This window comes from Gracilinanus agilis, chromosome 4 (genome assembly GCF_016433145.1).
Source record: "Gracilinanus agilis isolate LMUSP501 chromosome 4, AgileGrace, whole genome shotgun sequence".
NCBI lineage: Eukaryota > Metazoa > Chordata > Mammalia > Didelphimorphia > Didelphidae > Gracilinanus > Gracilinanus agilis.
The window spans coordinates 451920057-451946102 of record NC_058133.1 but is presented as its reverse complement, the minus strand read 5'-3'; the positions used below and the strand labels follow the sequence as shown (position 1 = coordinate 451946102).

The 26046-nt window shown below is 32.7% G+C and overlaps 1 protein-coding gene across 1 annotated transcript; it reads right to left on the bottom strand.

The window, feature by feature from the left end:
* Positions 1-351: 351 nt before the first annotated feature.
* On the bottom strand, positions 352-26046 carry RNPC3 (RNA binding region (RNP1, RRM) containing 3). The gene is made up of 15 exons (XM_044672176.1): positions 25776-26046; positions 24189-24236; positions 22462-22580; positions 20601-20684; positions 19863-19974; positions 16949-17017; positions 12995-13137; positions 9214-9339; positions 8256-8392; positions 7591-7749; positions 6450-6544; positions 6299-6357; positions 4474-4606; positions 2913-2985; positions 352-559 (listed from the first exon to the last, which is right to left on the bottom strand). Exons 1-14 carry the CDS (start codon positions 25965-25967, stop codon positions 2926-2928), a joined length of 1536 nt encoding a protein of 511 aa, XP_044528111.1. The 5' UTR covers positions 25968-26046; the 3' UTR covers positions 352-559; positions 2913-2925.

Genomic DNA, 26046 nt, shown 5'->3' with positions numbered 1-26046 from the left:
TGGCCAGTCCAGGCAGAGCCCCAGGATGTGTCCTAGGGGGCCCTTCAGCCCCTGCCTCAAATTCCAGTGCCTTCTGCCTCCATCCTCCTCCTTCCTCAGGCGTTTATGGCTTTCCTGCCCAAAAAGGTTGCCAACCATTGCCCTAGGAGAAGGCATTTCCATTCTGTGATTTCCATATAATAAAAACAGATTCAGTTAAAAAAATAGAAACTGATGTCTGGAATTTTAAAGTGATTTTTACTGTATACTACTTAGAATATTAAACTCAATTTAGGATCACACATAGGCAATTCTCTCCAATAATAATACATTTATTCCTTTGGTCCCAACACAAAAAAAATCAAGACATAGTAATGGAAAGAAAATAATAATTTATTGGAGGTATAGAAAGTTGACTAAAACACATTTACTGCATATCTTCCAATAAGATTTAAATGCATTTCATTTAGTTTTAAAATATATTCTAAAAGCTATTACGCACAATTCAAGAGTCCAGATCGTCAAGTTTCTTCTTCTCAAAGCTGGAGAATGCTTGAAAGATATGGAATTCAAAAGGAACCTAAAACACCATAAAAGCCCATCAAAAATGAAAATTATTTTAGTAGAAATTTTTTATATTTTATAAATATATTAGAAAGCTAAAATTTCAATATTCAGAAAATTAGTGAATCATGTCAATTTGACAGTAAAATTTAATTTTTATAGGTAATCAGTTTATATAAAATTAAATTGTAAATTAAAGTACTAAAATTAAATATATTTTAAGGTTCTCATAAAGCAATGTAAATAAATACTATGAATTAAATTTATTTTTTTCTATGTTGGTCTTTTTTTTCCCCTTACTAAATGTTTCAGGGACAACTAAACAACTACAGCCTAGTCTGTTTTTAGAACTTATGAAGCTATCAGTTAAAAAAGTTTGGTTTGATGAGTATTAACAATGTCTTCAAGAGGTTGAGGATAGGAAAAAGTGGGTTTTTACTCAACAAACAATTATTAAGCACAGTGTTCACTATACTTGCCAATTAAATCAATATGCATTTTATTAAGTGTATACTTTGTGCTAGACTCTGGGTGCAAGGAAAGATTACATACCTTCTATTTGACCAACCTTTAAGGTTAAGAAATGGTCAGGTAAAGTGTTTTGGCAACTGATAGGTTATTATTATATACTACATGTTGGCAGACATATTGTGACTGCCACCATTAATCAACATAAGCAGATTAATTATATTATTTCTTTCAACTATGTATCCACCATAGAAGAATTTGGCATTTCCATTTATCTCTTTTCTTAGTAATGGATGATTCTACTTGCTATTTACTTAAGTAGGGATTTCAAGAATTTGACACCCTGGGTTTGAGGTGGTGAACAGCAAGTGTCATTTGGCAATTATAACACTTAGAAAGCCATTAAGAAGACAATCTTTAGAAGTCAACTTCTGCATGGATTTTCTGTAATATCTTTTAAAGACTAATTTTTTAGTTTTTCATCCAATCAGTACTGATGTATTTCATGTACTACACTGCAAAAAATATTTTAAAAGACCCAAACCAGGTACTTCAAAACCACCAAGTCTATAAATTACAATAATTAAATTTCTGGAAGAAGACAAATATCAAGAGCTAACATCATATACTGAATTAAAGCAACTGTTAGTATCTCTTTAGTAAATTTGATGACCTGATTCACTAACTTTCCCTGGAATGAATTTTCAAAAATAAAGTACATCATAGACAAATTTAAACAAATCTAGAAGGAATATCAAATTTTCTTCAACCTACATCAAACAATTTTGAAAATGTTATTTCTAGAATGCAAAGTTAATCTCAAATCTACATCAGGGAAAAAAAGATTAAAATAAAAGATTTCTGCCCAAAAAAGGATACAACAAGAAAGGATACACTTTGCATGACAGTATTACTGCAGTATTTACGCAGGAATGCTTCTAAAGAAGAACAGCAGAATGTAGTTTAATTTTCCTTATTTTTCAGCATTAGATTTATAAAGAATTGATATCCTATCATAAATGAATATGCTTTGATTGCTAAAAGCTAAATCCTTTCACTCTAGGGTATCTGAAAGCTTCTCATTACAACAATAATGGGATAATAAAATACAAATATTCAAGGAATTTTAATGAGTGACTATTAGGCAATGTTGCAACTTTTCATTTATTTCATCCATTTGAAAGCTTTGGTCATTTTGGCCCATCATTTAGTCTTTTCAAAAGGTAGGGTTGGATTTTTGCTTTTGTTTTTAAAAGCAAACGAAAGGACTACATTTTGATTCAGGGTTACTACTTCTTAACATTATTCTTTTTCCACAAGAAGATCAAGCCTGAAACCACTGAAACAGATTTTTTAACTAAAAATGTTTAATGCTACTGGTAAGCAAATAATTTTCATAAGGCTTTATATGTACCATTTTTGCTTTTATTTTACTAAAAACAGATTAGTATCATGGAAATACAATCTTGACATATGCAAAATATCTATCAATTCATAAATTATGCCTAACTTTCCTTTTGTGAAATATTCATAATTTTTTCCATATAGGACTTATTATGCAATTATATTTTTGATTACTTTTTTAAACCACTGGTCTTAGTAAACTTAGCTTTCTATTTGGTTACAATATGAAACCTTAACTTGTCATCATGTAAAGAAACAATTTGCAAGAGCTTTTCTTCAATGTAAAATTTGTTTTTTAAATCTTTTCCCTTGCAAACATGAGTTTTTATACATGATTCCATAATTATTATTTCAAAATGAACAGCAAGAGTCCCCCCCCCAACAAAAAAAGGTTAGAAAATTGAGATATTTTAATCACTACTCTAATGTGAATTTTCCCCTTAATTTCCCTTTACAGAATAATGATTTCCCTTTGTTACATAAAAGTCCACACTTACCTTTAGCAATTATCTATCTTTTCCTTTTTCCATCTTTAGGATCTTGTTTTGGTCTAGCAGATCGAGCAAATTGCTAATAGTATATTAAGGATTTCTTGAGGGGAAAATGAAAGTTATATTTGCTAATAAGGATCAATGATACTGATTTAACTTCTACTATTAATTAATGGCTTTCACCCAATTCTTATAAATTCCTAGTAACAATAACCCTGTATTATAGTAAGGCTGTTTCTTCCTACTATCCCTTAGAAATCTTACTCATTCCAAATTCTGGCCCTATTTCACTACACACACTTTCTTGCAAATCTAATTATACCACATGCTATACAGTAGGATCAAGAAAAGGGACTGGAGAGATGGCCTGGGTTCCAACCTTGACTTAGGAAAGATGGTGACCATGGGCAAGTCATTTGTTCTCCTTGGGCCTGTTTTCTTGTATTAAAAACATAATGGACGAACTAGATTAGGTGTTCTTAACCTGAAGTCCATCAAGTTGGTTCAATATCTTGATAATTTTGTTTAATATATATTTAAAAACATAAAGTCCACAAAACACAAAAACGGTTAATCGCTGGATTAAAGGATAGACAACTAGGATCCCTTCTAGCTCTAAATTCTATAATCTTGGGAATTACTACCTTGAGAAGTAGTAGTTTGTAGAATTACAACAGCACCTCATTTTCTGTTTATTCCTAGTCTAATATGTACACATTTTAATAGTTAAATTAGCTTCTGAAAGATAATGCTATGCACATAACACCTCTACAGAATTCTCCTTGATAGTTTTAAAGAATACACACCTCAATTCTCCTTATCTCAAAAATATTATCTCAAAAATATTAGGACTAAGGAAAAGAAGAAAAATGTAAGATCTTTGCCAAGTATTTAAATGGCTATTGCCAAATGTTTAGGTATACTACAAAATAGTTATACTAATTCAGTAAAATAAGGCCTAAAAATTGTCAAGTTCACCCTGTCACGAGGAATAAGCATAATGGAAAGAACTTTGAAGTTGTTACTTACATGTAGTATCTCCAATTATGATGTAAACCAGTGTAAGGCTTGTTATTTTATATTTCTTTGTATGCCCAGCATTTAGCACAATTTCTGGTACATACTAAGCTCTTAATAAAAGTTGTTTTGATTGACTGATTCCAGTGATTCCTGCTGTATTACGGAAGCCAACATTAGCCCTATAACCTAGTCTATTATATGTCCTGGTAAATGACATTTACTGGTTATATTTTCCATATAAATTATACCTAGATTAAGATTTTAGTCACCCAAAAAACTAATCTTTCTCTGAAAAATACGGTACCTAAGGTACATCAAAAGAACATTACTTGTTATAACACACCGCTGGTCTGACACTATCCTTATCATATTAACAGATTTGTTTTTTAAACTAAATCCTAAACAGAATATTATTTTCCTTCCCATTTTTATCCTATAATTGAGTACCAGATATATAACTAGTGCCTATTTTGGACTCCACGAGATTTAATTGCACAGGCTGATACTTAAACAACAAAGCACTCATAAGTAGCTTTAAAAAGGATACCACCACCATGGGTTTTCCAAAAAGTACATATCCATTAGCTTCTTTTAAAGCTTTAGCTGCTGCTTTTTCATCTGGAAATCCAATAAAAGCTTGACCTTTCATGCGACCTTCTTTCATTAAGCGTATGTCAAACCTAGAAAAAGTTATTAAAAATATAGTTTTGGTTCTAATCAACATTAACCAAAATTGTTTTAATTGCCCGAAATGGGAAAGATCTGTTGTCACCCAGGCATCTCATTAGTTATATTCAAAAACCATATATTTACATTTTGTTCTAAAAAAAGGTTTTTAATGATAACTCATCTAATTTTGTTGTATTTTTTTAACTTAGGAATACATTTGAAACTCTAAAAATAGTAACTAAAATAGAATGTTTTATTCCATTTTAACAGTTTCCCATTACTGAAATAAATGGGGTTACTTCACTCTGATTAAGACAGAGTACTACTCACCCCCAAAGGAAAGAAAGAATGCTGATTTTCATAAGAGAAGATAATAACCATAAACCTGCTGAATGACACTACAGAGATCTAGCCTTCTCATTAAACAATTGAGGAAATAGGTTCATTAAGTAAGCAATATTACTATACCAATATCACAAGCTGGTTCTTTGAAGAACCAATGACAGAATTTAAGTTTTATTCTTGAAATCTAGTGTTAAATTCACTGGGAAATATAGGATACTGGAAAATAGCAAAAAATTAAATTGCTAAAACTCTTGGCATGCAAATATAAAACCTTAGCATTATAGGTGTCTGTAGCATCCTATATTCAAAATCTTTTATTCTTAAAAAGTTAAAATCATGGCAAATGTAAATAATATATAAGATTGATATCAGTGCTAAGATAACTGGCTTTCAATCTTATTTTAAGGACAATGATGTGCAGAGGCTGATGGTGTGCACCTTCATTGTAAAAAAGCATTTAAAACTACATTGCCAGGAAATCACTTCTGAAACTAATGAGAATTCTAAAAATCAAATTTTAACACTAAGTTATTAGCTCAACATATAACATTTACTTGTGGATTCTTCCCCCTTAATTTCTCTCTTCAGTATTATAAAGGATTATGTTTTTCTCAAATAATATAATCTTTTTTTTCTCCTTTGAAAAGGAATTGTTACTGATAGAAAAGATCCCTCAAAGAAGAATGATATGCTTTGTGTTCTCCAGATGAAATAAAAGGTCAAGTTAGAGGAATAGAGAGAAAACTCCTTAATTTCAACAACTTCTCTCCTAAAAATGTCACATCACTTCTTCCTTACTTCTGCCTTCCTAGTTCTTGAAAGGTTGGATTGTTTCCCTGAACTAAAGAATTTAAGTCTTAAATTTGAAACTTTAAAGGAAATCGTCCATGTACCATGTTTCAACACCTCCAAATGTTTCTTACAAACACAATTATGGTTAAAAGTAATGTTCTGTATCTGTCCTCAGATACTCCCTAGCTGCATGATCCCAGGCAAGTCACAACCCCTATTGTCTAACCTTTAATACTCTTCTGCAACGGAACCAATACACAGAATTCATTCTAAGACAGGCGGTAAGAGTTTAAAAGAAAAAAAAGTAATCTTCTGTTAAGCCAAAAACGACTGCTAAAGAACTAAAGGAATGTGATATTCCAAAAAATGAGGTCATTAACTTTGAAAGTCACTGGAGAAATGGTTTTTGAGGTTAATAGAAGTTGCTGATACTAACAAGGTACATCATAACCTCCAAGGCTTATGGTTTGTTATGCAATATTCACTCTCTTTTTTTTTTTAAAGAGAAAGTATTAGGGAAGAAATGAAAATAAATGAGATGTAAAACTTTGCTGGAGATGACTTACATGATTCGTTCTGTTTGGGATGAAAAGTCAACATATCTTCCAAAAATAAACTTAAGATCCTAGAATTTTATCAAAAAGGAAAAAGAGAAAAATCACAAAGAAGCCAAAAGAATAAAATTTTTAAAAGGTCAAATGAGAAAATTCTACTTACATTTTCTTCAACTTGCTTTGCTAAATTCTTTACATAAATCCTACAGTTTGGATCCCCTGGTTCATAACTTTTGAAAACTGAAAGTGTTTCCATTTCTTGGAGCAATGAATAAAAAAGAAAGGGGAAATCATGATGCTTTAATCAATTTCCAAAATGAATGTAAAGTCATAAATGTAACCAATTGCAAATAATATGAAACATTCAGTACCTAGTTGGAAAATGTAGAATGGATAGAGACTATAAAGTATATTTGGATAGTGTTGGGCCTAGATTCAGGAAGATCTGAGTTCAAATCAGATCTCAGCCACTTATCTGTGTGACCCTGGATTAAGTCCTTTCTGTTTACCTCAGTTTTCCATATCTATAAAATAGGGGACATAAGAGTACTTGCCTAGGATCATGCAGCTAGGGAAACCTACCTTCTAGGTTTGTTGTGAGGATCAAACTAGATAACAACTATAAAAGCATAGAGTCTGGTATGTTATGTAAATGTCAGTTATTATTAAATCATCATCAACATCATCATCATCATTATTATATTATAATATTATTATTAAATCAACTACAGAAAATACTGTAGTTTTAATTGCCAAATTTATTTGGAGTTTTTGTTAATTCTCATAAAATTAAATTAGCCCAAATTCAGCCAACAGTGATTAAAAGACATTGCTAAATGAAATGTTTTAAGAAAGTAAGTTAATTAGCAAGTCAATTGTTTTTGTGAAATCATATTTGAAAGTTTCTTCTCTTGAATAATACAGATATTCCTATCATGGTCTTCTGTATTAGTTTAATAACTGTGTTTACTACATACCTAACACTATACTTTGTAATTCTGGTTTTATTCATAGAAGTTTAATAATAAAGAAATAAAAAAGTTTAAATGACTTGAAGAGTTCAGAGCTTCAACTACCAGTGCCTACCTATTTAGTTCTACAATTGCTGAGTCAAGTCTTTATAATATGACTTCTTAATTTTATTGTGAAATTCCAGTACAATTATGTATACTATATTCATATTATGGATTTGGTAATTATCTATTTGAACTAAAGAGTTTGACTATTCATTTTTACCAGAGTGAATAAAATAAAAATGAAATAAATAATAAGTAGTAATATTTTGCAATAGACCCAATAATTACCTTCTTTAGAAATTCTGCCCTTTTCCAATTCTTTTCTAGAGACAAATTCTGCTGGTATCTCATCTGAGTCTTCTTGAATCTCCTCTTTGTCGTTCAGAATAGGGGTTGGAAAGATCTTTCCAAAACCCTCATTTGTTGTATCTCCAGGAACAGACAAATCTAAAGTAGTTTGATATTAACATTAGTCTATAAATTCCTAATTTAGAAAAGTTTTGAAAAGAAAAGTACATGGGATGGTACCTTTACCAAGCTAAATTCTAATGCTAGATCTGTCACTAATTAAAGTTACATAACCTTGGTAAGTGCTTAATATTTCTAGATCTCTATCCTTTCTACAGAATGAGGGAATAGAATACATCTAATGCCTTTTCCAGCTCTATAATATTTTAAGTCTGTGACATAGATACCTAGGCCTAAATCTGTATTATTCAAAGACAGCTTTGAATGTCTTAAAAATATTAACATTCAAAAAATATTAACATTCAAATTAATTTCTAGGTCTGGCAAAAAGTTACAATATACATACTCTTCAGTGATTTTAATGAAGAATAAAAAATATGAAGAAATCATATATACATGTTTTATCTTTTATCACATAAAATATGTTGAAAACATATATAACCTGATTTTACACAGTATTAGATAAAATTATAAGGTTTCCTTACCACTATTTTGTTCTCCTTCTAAATCTTTTACAAATGAAGTTGGTATCCCTGAAGATATGTTGAATTCTATTTTTTTATGCTCTACAGGTTGTGGCTGCTCAAACACATCTGAAGGCAACAGTGCTGGGTGTAAATTACTGTTTAAAAACAGAACCAGATTAATCTCACTGAAGGGAGGAAAAATAACTCTTCCAGCTGCAAAGTAGGATTGTCATCCCCAAAGTCTCTCTAACTACTGATTTCTGCATTTACTCCAACTATTTAGCATTAACAGTATTTATTTTGGTTTTTGGAAATGAATACTTTTTTTTACAAGGGCAAAATACTTTCTAATATATTATACTTAAAGTGAACTAAAAATGGTGGTAAAACTTCAAAGACAGAAATATAAAACCTGACAACAGGATAATTGTAAATATCAAGCACAAGAAAATTATATTCCTAAAATTAGGATTATTAAGACTTGTCTTGACCAGTAACTGTTCCTCAAATCTTTTGGTTACTTAATCCTTCAGGGGAAATTTGAATAAAAGGAAAATAAAAACATTTAAATATGACTTTTGGGTCAGTTAACCTAAAAGTAAGCAAATAAGAAGTCTAGGGTAATAATACTGTAAAAGAGTGAGGAAATAAAAAGAAAAATGCAACTTTTAAAATGTCTTTTTTCACTTAAAACAAAAACTTCAAGATTTAAAATTTTTAAAAGAATCTAAAAATAAGTTTGAAACCCAAACATTTCAGAATTAAATTCTATTATCAACATAATGAAAATGTGTAGAATGCCATCAGTTTATTTTAGTCACCTTTGATGAAATTTCCCTACAAAAGAAGGCATGACTATTTCAAGTTTTTTAAAGGATATAACTCATATTTCATAATGTTATTGTGTAACCCAGAAAATAATGAAATCCCAAGTCTAAATTGAAAAACAACAAAAAAGTCAGAAACTTGAAATTACCTATGTGAAGTAGATGTAGGTATATTCAACATGTCCTTTATCTTTTGCCTTTTCCTTACACGGCGCTGCTTTGCAGTTGTTGGTCTTTTGGGTTGAAAATTAGCTAATTCCATTAGTTTTGTCATCCTAAATTAGAAAATAATGTATATTCCTTATTTGGATTTATCTATAGGTCATCATCTATAAATTGTTTAAATCTCTTTTTCCAAGATGAAATTTTTAAGAAAATTCCAACTCAAAATTAGGCATACCACAAAAAGAAAAGTAGAATTACTTACAACTTCAAAAGAAATTCTAACCTAAGCATTTTTTAAAATACTGTTCTAATCAAATACTTCTGTCAGTGAGTCTAAAGCCCTTAAATCCTTTCTATGTACCCGGCAAGGTATTAAATATTAGGGGTTAAAAAGTAAGGCAAAAGGCTGTCCCTATTCTCAAGGAGCTCACAATCTAATCAGGGAGACAACATGAAACAATTGTGTACAAAGAAGATATATACAGTATAAAACTGGAGATCATCAATTAAGGGAAGACAAGCATTAATAGGGATTGGGAAAAGCTTTTTGTAGAAGGTAAGATTTTAATTGAGACTTGAAGGAAGCCAGGGAAGCTGAGAGAACAAAATGAGGAAGGAGAACATTCCAGACAAAGGGGACAGGCAGTGAAAATGTCAGGAGATGGAGAGTTCTGCTAAAGAAAAAACAACAAGAGTGCCAAATGTCATTGTATTGAAGATTATGTGGGGGTAAGTAAAACATAAGAAAAATGGAGAGGTAGTAAAAGATCAGGTTACAAAGGGCTTGAACATCATAGGTTTTTTTTTGTATATGATCCTAGAGGTGATAGGGAGGCATTGGGATTTTTTTGATTGGTGGGGGTGACATGGTCAAATCTTTAGAAAAACAATTTGACAACCAGCAGGCTACTGCAGTAATCTAGGCATAGAGTGAAGAAGACACCTACACCAGGGTGGTGATAATGTCAGGGGGGAGGGAGAGAGAGGAAGAGAGGGAGAAAAAGATAAAGAAAGAGAGAGAAAGTAAAATGAGAACTCTAATGAAGTTAAAATCAAAAGGTCTTGGCAACATATTGTATATGAGGGATAAGACTAAGGAGATAAGTAACACTTTGGTTATACCCAGGTGATTGGGAAAATAGTGTATTCCCAATGATAACAATATGGCTTAGAAAAGGAGAGAGGTCTATGAAGTTAAGTTCAGTTTTGGAAATTTGGAATTTAAAAGTGCATGAGATATCCAGCTTGAGATGTACAATAAATGGTTGGAGATGTAAATCTAGATGTTAGAAAAGAGCAGGAAAAGTAGACCTCAGCATCATCAGCAAAGAGATGATAATAGAATGCATGGGAATTAATTAATGAAAAAATATTATGAACCAAGTGAAACAGTACAGGCAGAGAAGAGAAAAGGGAACAAGAAAGAGAAGATGTAACATAGACAAAGATCCAGTAAAGATTCCTGATCAGACAGATAGGAAAATCAAAATAGGGGAGTCACAGAAACCTAGAGAGGACAATGTCAAGAAGAGGGTGGCTAACAATGTCAAAGGCTGCAGAGATGTCAAGAATGAAGACTGAGTAAAGGTCACTTGATTTGTAAATAAATATTTTCAATGGACAAAGAAGTATGGGTTGAAGCCAGATTGTAGAAAGTTAAAAGAATGAGAAAAAAAGTAGAGAATGATTGTAGATATTCTCAAATTTAATCAAAAGGGAGAAAAAAGATGACAAATGAGACAATGGCTATCAAGAACAGGTTGCTCAAATGAGAGATTTTTGAGGATGGATATGGACATGTTTTTTGGTAAACAGCCAATATAAGATGAGAGAATGAAGATAAACAAAGCAATGGAGAATAAGAAAAGATAATCTGGTAAGAAAAAGGGTCACCTCATTATGTGAGATAGGATTGTGAAGGAGCTGACAGTGGAAGAAAGAATTGAGTGATGTGTAATAAGGGAAGAGGGGAGAAGAGGGAATTCTAAATGAATGGTCTCAATTTTTCTAGTGAGATATGAGGCAAAGTTTTCAGCTAAGCAAAAGGGGTAGAGAAAGGTCTGAGGGATGAAAAGGTTTGGAAAAATTGCTATGGAGAATGGGATAGTGAGTTAATTAGAGAAATACACATAAAGAGCTTTGATGTTGATATTATGTAACATAAATTCATAATGGAACTAAGGATGACTGGAGAGAAGAGTACAATGTAAAGTTAAAATAATTCACACTAATGGGTCAAAATGAAGAAGAGAAGTCAGTATAGCCAGTGGGTAATGGCTGGGAACAGGGAATAAGTGGGAGGAAGAAAATGACCACAGAATTTCAGCGTTCAAGAAGATGGAAGTGGTACATTAATGAGTAATAGCAAAACTAAGGACATGACTATCTCTGTGTAGCTAAGGTAGGCTAGAAGGCAAGGCCACAGGAAATGACTAAGCTGAGTAAATAAGAGGATAGGATATTTCATAGTTAAATATATGTACATTGAAATTCCCTTTTATCAGGTCAGAAGCTGGAGAGAAGAGAAAGATTGTAAACCAAGTATTGAATTCATTGAGGAAAGAAGGGGAGCATCCTGGAGATTAGGAGACAATTTCCAGAGAATTTTAATCTTAACATTATACATTTTATTTCTTACATTTTCTGTTTGCTTCTTTTTGTTCCCATTGCACTGCTAGTTATGATACTTTTAAAAATAAAAATACCAATATTTAAGTGTGTTTTAATTAAGTGGTTAAACCTTCTGGTCCTTTATTCTTGAATCCTTTGTTCTAACCTTTTGCAGACCCCAAACTCAGATTACTCTTATATACATGCTTTCTATATTCCTATTCATAAACTGCCAAACACAATGAAGGTGAGTCAAACTACTTGATTGGTGTTGACTGTATCTGTTACAAAATTATGTTAAACTCAATTGATTCCATCTATTTTTCTCATGTAGGTTCCAAATTGTGCTTCGTCATGTCAGTTCCAAACTTTCTGTTGTTCTCAAGCCACCTGCACAACCCACTCCCTCTCAACAAAGGACCTCAACATATATGTTATTAGGAAAACTGAAGCTATGTCAGAAGCTTTTCCTTAAAAAAAATTTTTTTTGAGATTGGTTTTTCTCTCTCAATGAGGTTATAAGTACAATTGACACTCAACGGACAACCCAAATGATAGGCACAGGAGCTTTTACTTGCTCTGCTTCTGACCTAAAACTTATCTGTCCTTGGGAAGCCTGAAGGTTTTCTACTCCCAGGGAGACCAATGTATTGGTGACAGATCACTCCTTTGGCTTTAGCCTATGACACCTTAGAACTCCTAAATTCAAATAATATGCTATAGCTACTCCTGGAAGCACTTAACCTCAAAAGCCCATCTTTCTCTATTCTTTCTTCCTCTGTGCAAGTCTCAAAGAGTGAGCAGATTTTTCAGTTTAACAAAGCCAACTGTTCTTCCTCTACCCTATATCACATTCCCTATAATCTCTATAAACTCTCCTCTTTGGTTATGCTCTCCTCCCTCCTTCCTTCTTTCTTGTTCTTCAAAACCCAGTCCCTTCCTATCTTTTTAATTATATTTCTTGTACTTTTCTCTCCTCCAGATAGCCCATGATCCAACCATGCTGCCTTATTTACAGTTACTCGATAACTTATTAGCTGAATAATCGTATTACTCCTAATTAGTGACATATTCTATTATACAAAGTAAAAATTTAAAAGGAAAAATGATACTCTATTTCACTTTTCTCACATTTAAAATGTATTTATTACAAACCTCTCTCGGGCTTCATCATCACCACTTTCATATTCTGATTCTTCTCCACTAGATCCTTCACCATCTTCTGGCATGGGAGGTTCTTCAGGTGGCAAAGGAGGTACAGGGGGAAGAGGCACATGCACTGGCATATACTCTTCATACTAACCCAAAGAAACAGAAAGTATAATAATAGAATGTGATTTATAAATTCAACTAGAAAAGACAGATATGAACTAAAAGTTCATAAAAGTTTACTAAAAGAACATCAATGGCTTAGCTTGATATGGAAACAGCACAGTGTTATCATAGGTTGTGCCAGCAGAATTCAAGCTCTGGCAGATTCTATTAAGATGGAAAGGCTTTGAGTACAGTCCCTACTGTCCAACAATCATCTTAGAAAAGTACAAAGACATTAGTCACCAACATAATGGCAACTAATTTAGGCTCTTTTTTTGGCCACAGTAACCTATAAAACAAATAGAAAATGGTCTTCAGTATTTCAAGGTGATAAGGATCAACTAATTGTTAGAACTCTTAATGTGAAAACTTTGTTCAATGATCAAAGAGATAATGTCACTTGAAGAATAGCAACTAGGTCCTGATTAGTTTGAATAATTAATCTCCTGAAGTGGTCTTATTATTTGAATTCACACCATATATTTCTTTTATGCAGGAACCAATTAACACGATTAGCATAATTATAACTTTAAAGAGTGTGAATTCAAATACATAGGACTGCTTCAGGGGATTTATTATCCTAATCAGGACCTACATCAGGCATTCTGATTATAAATTAAATCAGAAAACACAGGTAAGTTATAAGCTCAATAAAAGACTGGGCAAAGTTAGATGTCAGCACATGCCAAAAGAAATAACAATTAGTAGGGGCAGCTAGGTGACTCAGTGGAATATAGAACCAGGCCTAGAAATAGGAGGTCCTGGGTTCAAATCTCAGACCCCTCCTAGCTGTGTGACCCTGAACAAGTCACTTAACTTCCATTGCCTAGTCCTTACAACTCTTCTGCCTTGGAACCAATATATAACATTGAATCTAAGATGGAAAGGGTTAAAAAAAAGAAAATGAGAAATACCTTGTCTAAAATGTTAATGGTAAGTGTTGACAAGGGAATTATGCAGAAAGTTGAAAGGGTTGAAGAAATAGAGAAACTGATAATTGTTGATGTTAACAGATAAACGAATTCAGAAGATGGGGAAACATAGGTTGGGATTAAAATGAAAGAGGTCAAAGTTTTGTAAAATATTAAATTTTGAATAAGAGGTTATGGGTTCAAATTATAGCATACTATTCTATTTGTACAATCTTAGGAAATTAGTCTTTTTTTATCTCAGCTTCCTTATTTGTAAAATGAGAGGGTTGGACTTTCAAGGTTCTTTTCTAGTAATTCTATAATCATTACTATTTCTGTCAAAGATTATATGAAAGTCACAGAGATGGAAAGCACTGAGTAACACTGCAAAAAAAGTTTAAACACTTATATTTTGACAGAAAAAAAATTGTTACTATTTCTGAATCTTCTGTGTGCAGCAATCAAACAGATAAAGCAAAAGTAAAATTAATACCAAAATGGAAGGATAAAGATGAGAAGACAATATTGGATACAAATATAAAAGGCATTTTTAATGCACAATTAAACTAGCTGAACTTTAAAAAATGGAAAATGAATTAAAATAATAACTCTATTACTATTCCAGAATGGTCATGACAACTATAATGGAAAAGGAGAAAAGATGGAATCAGTAAACCTTAATCTCCATTCTCAACAGACATGGCAGGGAAGACTATTACCAATTTAGACTAATTTGCAAAACACCACTGGAGATAAAATCTTTGAATCAGTTGCAAAACTCAAAATGTGGTCTGTAAAACTGACCACAAAAATTTGTTCTTTTCTCACAGCATCATTAAGCATATACATATGTATATATGTATAGAGATCATTCCCATATTGTTTTAGAGATAAAGCATATGAATTTATAGTTGCTAATGTCTTAATAGCCTTAAAAATAATACTTTTAAATTGAAGTGGATGAAAAGAATCACAGAAGTTATCTTTTATTTGATATTTTATTAATAAACTAAAAGACTCATAGAGATTATGACTTAATATAGGTGAAATGAGTTATAAACCAAATACAAGTTCTCTTATTCCAAATATAACCTTCTTCCCATCATTATTATCTTTTTAATTTCATGTCAAAAACTCCTTGGAATGATCTGGCTAAAATTGTAAAACAAGATATTTATGAGTTCATTTTTCCCTCTTACTTTTCAAAGTTTTATGAGGTAATACTGCTTATGATTTATTTTTTGCATCTCCTGTTTTGAATTTCCAGCTATTGTGATGTTCACTAACCCAAACTCAAACCAGTGTTGGTACTTATTCTTCCACCATGAAGTGTAAAAATTAAAATGAATATATAATAATAACTTAAAATATTATATATATGTATATATATTTTTTTAATAAACCCTTAACTTCTGTGTATTAGCTCATAGGTGGAAGAATGGTAAGGGTGGGCAATGGGGGTCAAGTGACTTGCCCAGGGTCACACAGCTGGGAAGTATCTGAGGCCAGATTTGAACCTAGGACCTCCCGTCTATAGGCCTGACTCTCAATCCACTGAGCTATCCAGCTGCCCCCCAAATATTATATTTTATAAGATTTATTTATATCACTAGAAGTAAAGGAATAAAAAAGTATTTATCTAAAAAAATAAAAACACATGTCCATGGCTAATCTACTTGTCCAAAAGTCCCAAGTTCACAGTTGCCCTCATTCCAAGAAAAGAGCACAAGAGAGAAGAGCACGAGAGGGAGGAGCTACAGAACTTATAAAACAATGTGACCACACAAACGTGGAGGCGCAGAGAGATTAAAGGGAATTTTGGAAAATACTAAAAGGAATTCTGGGGGACATAGTTCAAAAGATATAAAATTTCCACTTATACAGAAGAATATAGTAACTCGAAAAACTACCAGATCTTTGAGAGTAGCCAGGGTCAAAAAATGCATCAACGATGCCAGTCAAAATGACAAGTTTCTCTAAATAAAGTTGACTGGAAGCCAGAGTTTGTGTTTTGTAAGCAATGCCTTTGAAAAATGCATCTCTAACTCAAAATTTTGAATGCAACAGAATTTAGAAGTGTGTTCTGTATTGGGGGGGGGAGAGTAGTTATTTTCTTCAAGAATATTTTCTTTTATTTGTAGCTTAGTAACCAAAATCTGTCTCAAGTCTTATTATACAAGGATGGCCATAAATTAAAAAAAAAAAAATTCCCATAATTCTTAAAAGAGGGATTTGAAATCAGAGGATGTGGTTTCAACTCCTAGGTCTACTGTTTTTTTTACTTTATTTACTACTTATTTTTTACTACTACTATTTATGGCCAAGGTATTTAAGTATTCTGGGCCTCAGTTTTCTTATTTAAAAATTAAAGCATTGGATTAGACAATTTGTAAGGTCTCTTCTAGCTCTAAATCTATAACTCTATGATATAGTTTGTTACATGACTATTATCTACTAAAATTTGAATATTTTATTTTAACAACTGCCCTCAGCATCTTCCTGAAAAGTGCCTCGAACAACACTTCTCAAGGTAATTCTAAAAATGAGAAGAATTAATGAACTCTTACATACACATATAGTACAATACTTAATAACTATCAATGTGCATAAGGTGATAGAGGGTAACTAATGATTCAATTATCATGGATGAAATCTATTGTTTTTTTCTCTTGTTCTCAAATTTATTTAGATATTAACTTTCATCTCCTTTTGTTTGCATTCTTTTTCTGTCTTTTCAAAATCTTAGGTTTTTTAACCCCATCTTATTAGCATTATTTAAGTTCAATAGATGAATCCAGGGGAAAAAAAGTTGTTGATCTTTGTTCTAATTACAATAACAAATTTAAAATATTTAAGATTACAAATTAGAGAAATATATTCTTACCATGGGAGGTCGGGCAGTAATTGGTCCAAATGGTGTAGGTAAATTCATTTTATTCATAAGATGAAGCACCTTAAAAAAATTTTTTTAATTATTTGGAATTAAAATAATTATTTAATATGTATAAAACACTATATAAGTACCTTTCAGTAACATTTATTAAAAAGCAAATTCATCTTTAACTTCATCCAGAGGTTTAATTACTGAAGTACCAAAGAACTTTACTATAATACACAGAAAACAAACTAAAGACAATATTAAAGCTTTAATGTATTTCTAAGAAAATATATTTGTTAATTTTTTATTAGTTAGACATGACCTGGTAATAAATTATTCCATTGTAAAAGTGCATTTGTCTCTTTAAAATTTGCTGAATGAAAAATACTGTTATTTTTGAAAGTAGTGCTAAAATAGAGGCATTTAAATTTAGTAGATAACACTGATTTATGAATTCATGCCAGTAAAGAAAAAAATCATAATCAAGATAAAGCCAAACACCTTATAGACCCACATTAAATATTATTGCTATTCTAAAGGAAGTGATACATTAATAGTTAATTCAAAAATTTAAGGAAACTCAAATATAGTAATGAAATCCTGATTAAGTATAAAAAGATGGGAAAAAATTCTCTTGAAAAGGTAAGTCAGTACCCTCTAAGGCAGTACATTATATATTCAGATAGCACTAAAAGATATGAATTGTTTTTCCTCTTTTTAAAACCTAAATTGGTAGTTTTTGCAACTCTTATTTTCAGTCCTGCCTTTCTGGACATCCACAGTAATCTTTACCGTGTGATAGCCCTTTACAAACTCGGAAATAGCCATTATGTCTCCCATTTCAAGTTTTTTCTAGACTGTAAATCCTCAGCTCTTTCAACTGATTTTCCTATGGTATATTCTTAAAGTTTGACATCTTAAAATTGCTCTCTGATCTTCAGGTTATTAATTTATCTCTCAAAATATAGTGCTTAAAATCAAATCTCCATAAAGATGGGAGAAATTTCAAGTATAGGGAGCAAACAGCCTATACAGACATGGAGGTGGGTAATCATAGGGGATTTTCAGTGGATAGAGTAGATAATAGGAGCATAATGTGAGACACGACTGAAAAAGTAGGATAGGGCCAGATTTAGACGTTGAATTTTAGACAGAGGAGCAATACTTTCAAGGATTTAAAAAATAAAAGTGTCTCAGGTTTGTCACTAAACTTGAAATACGAGAGGGTCACGTTGTTTTTGCTTAGTATTTGAAGTATAGATTGGAGTATTTCTTCCCAGTCTATAAGACAGAGATGACAATTTGTATAATTGAGTTTTTAAGTGATAATTTAAGAGTAAAAATTATACTTTTAAACTTATCTAAAAGATGCTTGAAATTTACCAAAGGTATAGCTTTTAAAATAGGAAAATCATTCTAGTCAGGACAAAATGTAAATAGGAAGAGTGAATCGAAAGATACAAAAATATGAAAATTTAATTTGTAAATAAACCCTTTTCTAAGAGATCTGTAATCACTTTTAAAATTTATTTTTTCAATTTTAAAAACTATATACTTAGTAATCACCACTATCAACAAAGAACATTTAAATAAATGCATGAAAAATTACATGCAAAACCACAAACAACATTGTTTACATTTTGTTTAAAATTATGTAAATTATATATGTGTGCTAATATAAACATCCTCTGCTGTTGAGTTCCCTTTGGATTTGTTTTATTTTGATACTTTTTTCCTCTTGATTTTCTGACTTATTTTTAAAAATGTATTAGTATGTATCCTTATTTTCTTTTATTCTCCTTTCATCTCTTCATATAGTTCTCTTATTTTTGTAACAAATAAAAGGGTCGTCTGGCCAGAGTTGTAATCATTTGTTAATAAAATGAGAGGGGTTGGGGAGAGAGAGAGAGAGAGAAAAGGAGAAAGAAAGAGAGAGAGGTTGAGAGAAAGAGAGAGAGAGAGAGAGATTGAGAGGTTAAGAGGTATCAGCCTGAATTGAAATGATTCTTCTTTTGGCAGGTTGAGGCCTTGTCCCTGATGCAGCCTGGCAGTTCCTTATAGATCAAGAGCAGAAGTCGAGAGCTCCTTTCCTTCCCAAGCTCACATTTTAAACCCCACTAGCTCCTCCCCCTGTGGCAGCCATTGCACGTTGATTCTCACGGGGACACTAGGGGAAGCCAGGCAGTTAGATATGACATACTCTGTAACACCCATTGTTGGGGTGCCTCAGGATGGAGGTAATTTACTTCCCATGTTTTCTTTCTATTTCTAGTATTTGTAATTTCTAATAACATAATACCATCCATTACATTCAAATGTCAGAATCCATTTATCCATTTCTTCCAATCATTGCATGTGTGTTATTTCCAGTGATTTTGCCATACAAATATATTTGTAAAACAAAAAAAAAAAAAAAAAAAAAAAATCAAATCTCCAGATGTGGTCTGATGAAGGTAGAAAACAGTGGAACTATCACTTTCCAGATCTAGTATACACTTTGTTTCTTTTTTTTTTTTTTTAACTCTTACTTTCTGCCTTATTGAAATTAAGTACTGGTTCCATGGCAGAAGAGCAGTAAGGAATGAACAAGTGGGGTTCAGTGAATTAATTGCCCAGTCATACAACTAGGAAATATCTAAGACCAGATTTGAAACCAGCACCTCCACACTCCATGCCTAACTCTCTATCCATTGAGCCACCAGGCTGCTCCAGAACACCCATACTTCAGTGCTTCCAAGACTGAAACAAGCTTTCTGGAATACCATATCATACTGCTGATTCATTATATAGTCCATTGATTCCTAGATTTTTAAGGATTCATGTTACAGAATTATCATTTCATGCTTTAAGTTTGACTAAATGTATCCAAATTTTGCATGCAAAATTTATCATTTCAAAAATACAAATTTCCTTCACTTACCTGTACATAGAACTTAGGCACACTTGCCAAGGCACTTGCTATGTTGGCTAGTATTGTGCTTGAAGGTGGTGGATATAGGTATTTGAGGCACGAATTTAAAGGAAAAGTTAGCCTATGAGAAAATGTTTTTAAAATTCTTATTATAAAATTTTATTATAAATTACTCAATATCACTAACATATTTCAAAAAATTAAAAACATTTTTCAAGATTTTTCATCAATAAATGGTGAAATGTAATAAGCAGTTTAAGAAAATTGAACATCCATTTGAAAATGCTTGTTATTATTAATAATCAGTGAAAATCTATTAAAACAACTCATAGTATTACCTCTATCAAACTGGTAAAAATAAAAAGGAAAAAATCAATATTAGAAGGGTTGAGAAAAACAGGCATGCTAAACTTATGCTCAATAGAATAGCTAGACCGATCCGCAGCATTTCTAGCATTACATTAATGAACCTATTTTTCCATATCCTCTCCACCATTCCGCATTTTCATTATATTCAATTCATTGTATTCAATTTTGTCAATTTGAAGAGTATGAAGTAGTATCAGAATTATTTTAACTTGTATTTCTCCAATTGTTAGGGTAACCAATTTTTAATTTATACTCATTTATAAATATATCTATTCCATCTTACAAAGCACTGAAGTATAATCTCTAACTTCAAAATTATCTTATTTTCATTAATCTCATAAAAAAGAACAAGACTGTAGGAAAAAAGAGAATGCTAACCCATGATTTGGTGCAATTCCATTTTCTATGGTCAAACAACTTGGCTCTTTTTTTTCTTTATCTTCTTCCACAGGTTCATCAGATCTAGAAAATGAAAGACCACAACTAGTTTTACTTTCAAAATTTTGTTAAAAAAATACGGAGTATTAAATTATGACATGTAAAGTTAATTCATCTAACAAAAATGCACTGTGCTAGATGCTAAATAATATACGAAAGATGAATAAGTCATAGCCCTTGTCTTTAAGATGTTTATAAAACTGTAATCGTACAATGTAGGAGTTAAAAGGCCTGCTAGGCAGAATAACTTGGCTGGTATGTAAACCTGGGCAAGTCATTGAATCCCTAATCCTCAGAATCATCTTATGTGAAATGGGTATAACAACTGCTACTACTTTATTGAAATGCAAGTAATAAATAAGAAAATGTGTGACATCCTTTCCAAACATTAATGCACTTTTTATGTTTAAAATCAGTAGGGAAGTAACTAATGAGTAAAGAGAGACTGAAGATTAGAGCAATGGGATTATTGAGAGTGCCATTTTCTAGAGATGAGAGGGGATGAGATCAAGAACAAATGGAGAGGTACTTGCCTTGGCTAGAAAAGCCATATCATAATCAGACTGGGGAAAGGAGCAGAGGGTGAAGGATAAGGTCAAGGGTATCTGAGATGAAGATAAGGGGAAAGAATCTCAATCTTCTCAGTAAAGTAAAAGGTGAAGTCTTCAGCTGAAATATTAGGGGATGAGGGGGAAGGTGAAGGTATGAGAGCTTGGGAAATTTGAGAAGATTTGGTATACCTTGTGCTGAAGTAATCAAGGAGGAAATCAGGTAAGAATAATGGATTGGACTTATGAAATGAGGGCCCAATTAAATTTGGAAACCATGAATTTATAGAGTACAGGACCCAATTAAAGTTGGAAACCATGACTATAAGTTACAGTCTAAATAAATTTGGAAACCATGAATTTATAGGGTATTCAATCCGCAAGACCCTCAAGCTCTATTCAATAGCACATGTCTGTGCTTGGTAAGAAATGAGCTTCCATAGAACACAGAAGTTAGAGGTTTGAAAGGAGGAAAAAGATAAAAATAAAATCATTAAAATTCTGGCTTTGCCACTTACTAGTTATGAAAATTTAGTCAAGTAACTTAATCTCTCATCTTCTTTTCCTAATCTCTAGAAAAATAACTTGTATCATTTTGGTCCTCTCTACTGCCAAGTTTCTAGTCAATTATTTTTCAATAAATACAATTATAGGACACTCTTAACTTACTAACAAGTTTTGACATAAAGTTTATTTGTAACTTCAGTGTTGATTTCTGTTACATTTCCTATCAAATTATTAGTGATGTTAGGTTTCTAAGACAACATACAAAAATCATCCAGGAAATTTTTTCCCAAGCAATCTAACATTGAAGAAAATTATACAGCTAGGAAAACTAAGTCTACTACAAATGTATGCTATTTACCCTGAATAGGACCCTCACTGCTACATGGAAAGTCTTTTATTCTTCTCTGATTGTTCCCAATAGACCTCTTCACAGTAGCAATTACAAACCCACTCTTCTTTCTTCAAACCACCTATAAATTGCACCCCCCAATTTCCTCTAGGCAAAGGACCTCAACTAAACTCCCTCTTCACTCATGCTTTACTTCAAACCAGTTAAATAAGTGCTTGAACTGAAATAATAAATTTTGAATGCGTTGGCTAGCAAAATTTTCCATAAAATGAATTCTCTTTACTTATTGGCTTCAACAGCTATAAGCTTTATTCAACAATTATTTTCCCTAAAAGCATAATTTTCTCTTCCAAAATAACTCTTAAAAATATGAAGGCAAAAAAAACAAACCACATACCTTTTTTTTTTCTCTGAATACGAAGTTTGACAGAAGGAGGAAGCTTGGTCTTGCTCTTTTGCAAATTCAACAACTAAAGTGTGACCTAAAACTTTTAGTTGGTGAAGTCTTGATAATGCCTTCAAAATGACAGAAAGTAAAATAGCTAAATTTGATAAGTGTAACTAACATTTCAAATTTACTTGTTAGTAATATATTATTAATTAGTGTTCTCTATCCCAAATATTCTATCATTCAAGTTCCAAATCACAATTTTTTTTTTCTTTTAAAACCCTTACCTTCTATCTTAGAATCAACACTGGGTATTGGTTCTAAGGAAGAAGAGCAGTAAGGGCTAGACAATGCGGGTTAAGTAACTTGCCCAGGGTCACACAGCTAGTTAATGTTGAGGGCACATTTGAAACCAGGGCCTCCCATCTCTGGGCCTGGCTCTCAATCTCAATCCACGTAAGACACCCAGCTGCCCTCACAAGTCACTATTCTTAAAACAGACAAAAATTTTAAGTACGCAATCATCCTAAAAAAAGTCTTTCATAGTAACAAGATAAAATATTCAATCTCTGATTCATAACATTTAACTTACTACAACCAAAAATGAACAAAAATATATTTCTTCAAACATTAGTTTAAAAATACCAGTTATTAACATCTAATTTTATAATAATGGCTTCTTTTATTCATGTGGATGCTTTGTCAAGTTTTTATTTTTGGTGGCAGAACTAAAAAATACCATCAATGACACTCAAATCAAGAAAGATTTACTGGGTGACTATTGTGCGTCTCAGACTATGACTTAGAATCTCCACAATCAAACTCTTTAACTAAAGCACACTAACTTTGTACTGTAATTACTATTAATCCTATTACCTTACCTTGGTTTCTCACAATCTCTCATTTCTTCTAAGTCTCAACTCAAGTGTTAGCTACTACATAAGGTCTTTTCATTGCCATACTGTTTCTTCTCAAAACCATTTTATATATATTTTATATATACTTAGTAATGTACTTGTTATGTCTTCCCAACTAAAATGCTAACTCCTTGAAAGCTGGGATTGTGTATTTTTTTTTTGTCTCTGGTAATTAGTATAGTACTTAGCACCTAATCTATGATTAATAATGGCTTAAGAATTGATTAGTTAGTGCAATTATTCCTCTTTCTTTTAATATTGGCATATATCACAGGAGTATAAGTCACATGTCACATGGGTTTGTGGCTCAACTTTACTTCAAATTTTGGCTTATATTCAATCTGCTCCTCCTAATAAATAGATGAGGCCTTCTACCTTGGACAACATAAACCACCATAAGCAGATCTACTGCACAAATCAGGACCACATAGTCTTCAGAGAAAAAGAAATTTGCCCAAATTGTTCTTTTTCTTTCTTCTTTAGGAGTTTTAGTGCACATAGGCAAGGCAGTACTTTTTTTCAGTTAAATTTAAGTATTTTTTGAAACAGTTCCAATTTTGCAATTCAAATAAAAGAACTACTTGAAAATGTTTACTATTTTATTATTGTTTACTACTACTGTTTACTATTAAGTAAGCCTTGTGGTTACTTCTATGTACTTAAGTAGGTGAAAGAGGGAAGGAATGAAAAGGGTAGTGTAAGAAAAGGTCAAGAACATATATCAATAGACCTCAGCCTGAAACAATATAAATGTTACATATCAAAGTGTTGAAATGAAAGAATGTAGATAAAATGTTTAGTGTCGAGAATATCACATACCTTTATCGTTGCTTTTTCATTAGGGAAAGTAGCAAAAGCAGTATGTTTCTGAAAGATAATCATGGTATGTTGAATAGCATCAAAGTAAACTCAAAAGCAAGAGATACTTATGTTTAAAAGACACAAAATTAGCACGGGCAGGGAAATCTGAAACGATCATCTATTAAACTATACCAGTTGTATTTTAATGTCTTTCAATTGCAAAGCATTACAATTTTCACTAGTAGAAAAACCATTCCTTAAGCCACTGGTCGGCAACATTTTTGGCAGTGAGAGCCATAAACGCCACATTTTTTAAAATGTAATTTCGTGAAAGCCATACAGTGCTCACAGTACGCACTCCTGTAACAGCACCTGAAAAAAACTGACTATGGCTCCTGCAGAAAGAGCCATATCTGGCCCTCAAAAGAGCCAGATACTGCTGGAGAGCCATATGTTGCCGACCCCTGCCTTATGACATTGCTTAAATGTATACCCTTTTGCTCTGCCTTCATGGGAAAATTCTACTTCTAAAAATTAAAGTTTAAAAGGACAGAAAACATAGAAAGCAGCAAATATCAACTTACTGTATTATCTAGTCACATGAAAAACAGGCATTGAACTAAAATATCTAGGCTAGTATTTCTGGGCTCAACATTTCCCATTCATTAAGGTCAAAGAGGTTATGAGGGGAGATGGATTTGAATCCTAAAAATATGCTTAACTAAAAAGGCATATAGGAGCTGCAGAAAGAGTGGTGTTTGGAGTGGGAGCACTTGGGTTCTAATTCATGTTCTACTATTTTTCTAGAAGAGGATCAATAATGTCACTGGAATGTCTTGGTTTTCCCAGGGAGTTAGATTTAAATGAGGAAGAGTTGTACAAAGTCATCAGCCTCACTTTCTCCCAGAGTCATATTAGTCTAATGGAATAACAAAAATAAAGAGAACTGGTGATGGTTTGGTAGGCAGTCATCTTTGATGTCTGATCAAGCTATAAGTATTTCGTGGCACCTGTTTTAAAGTTGACCTCATTGGTAACAAAATGTTCCTATCCATCCATTCTATGAGGGAAGCCATCTCTTGTTTGGGGGACATAGCTTAACAAGACAATTTTACGGAGGTGTGGCCAATATAGCTTCTTAAAGCCACGTGATAATTAGGTAAAGGTAGACAACCTTAAAGGGACTAAGAAGCCTTCATACCAGAGGTGCTGAACACTCTCATTTGAGCCTCACATAGAACCAGTGGACCAGGAACTTCAGCAGGGATAATTATCCCCCTCTTAAAGAAGACGGAACTGGCTTGCAGAGTTTAGAGACTTGCTCATGGTCACTTCGCTTGTCGCCCTAAACTACTACCCCCATCTGCCTCTCTGGGGCTGGTCCAGATAATCTAAAAGCTTCTTTATTCTTTATCCTGGATTCCCGGACGTTTTCATGTTGTTTCAAGGTAGAGGGATTCTCTGCTCTATGCCGGTCAGTTTAGGACAAGGACAGCATGTTTTCCACCTGGGCCTTGCAGCTTTCCTCACTCCGCCCTAACAAATAATCCCCAGCTCCCCCAAGCACTTCCGCTAAAATCGGATTAGGCGCCCACCCTTCCTTACCAATCGGCCCTTGTCAGACAGAACCCGCACCGCCTGGGCGCCGAAGTGCTTCAGAAGATGTTCCTTCTCTTCCGCCGTCAGCTCAGCTGGCAAATGCCGCACCAGGAGGGTCCTGTTGGCCCGCGGCAGCGGCGGCGTAGAGGGGCCTTGACAGCCCCGCGACAGCGGTACCTGCTCGGGGGCCGCCATCATCCCTGAAGACGCCGAAATCTCGGGGGAAAGCGGCAATGACAGAAACCGGAGAGGACAAACACGGAGGGCGGCTCCAGGA

Bases quoted from the DNA above. Each gene is read 5' to 3' on its own strand.
- RNPC3 (XM_044672176.1), bottom strand. From the start codon at position 25,967: ATGATGGCGGCCCCCGAGCAGGTACCGCTGTCGCGGGGCTGTCAAGGC. The intron at 9,340-12,994 runs GTTTGTAATAAA...TTTCTAATTTAG, and splicing joins GATGATGAAGCCCGAGAGAG to GATGACAAAACTAATGGAAT. The intron at 2,986-4,473 runs GTATCCTTTTTA...ATATACTATTAG, and splicing joins TTGGAAAACCCATGGTGGTG to CAATTTGCTCGATCTGCTAG.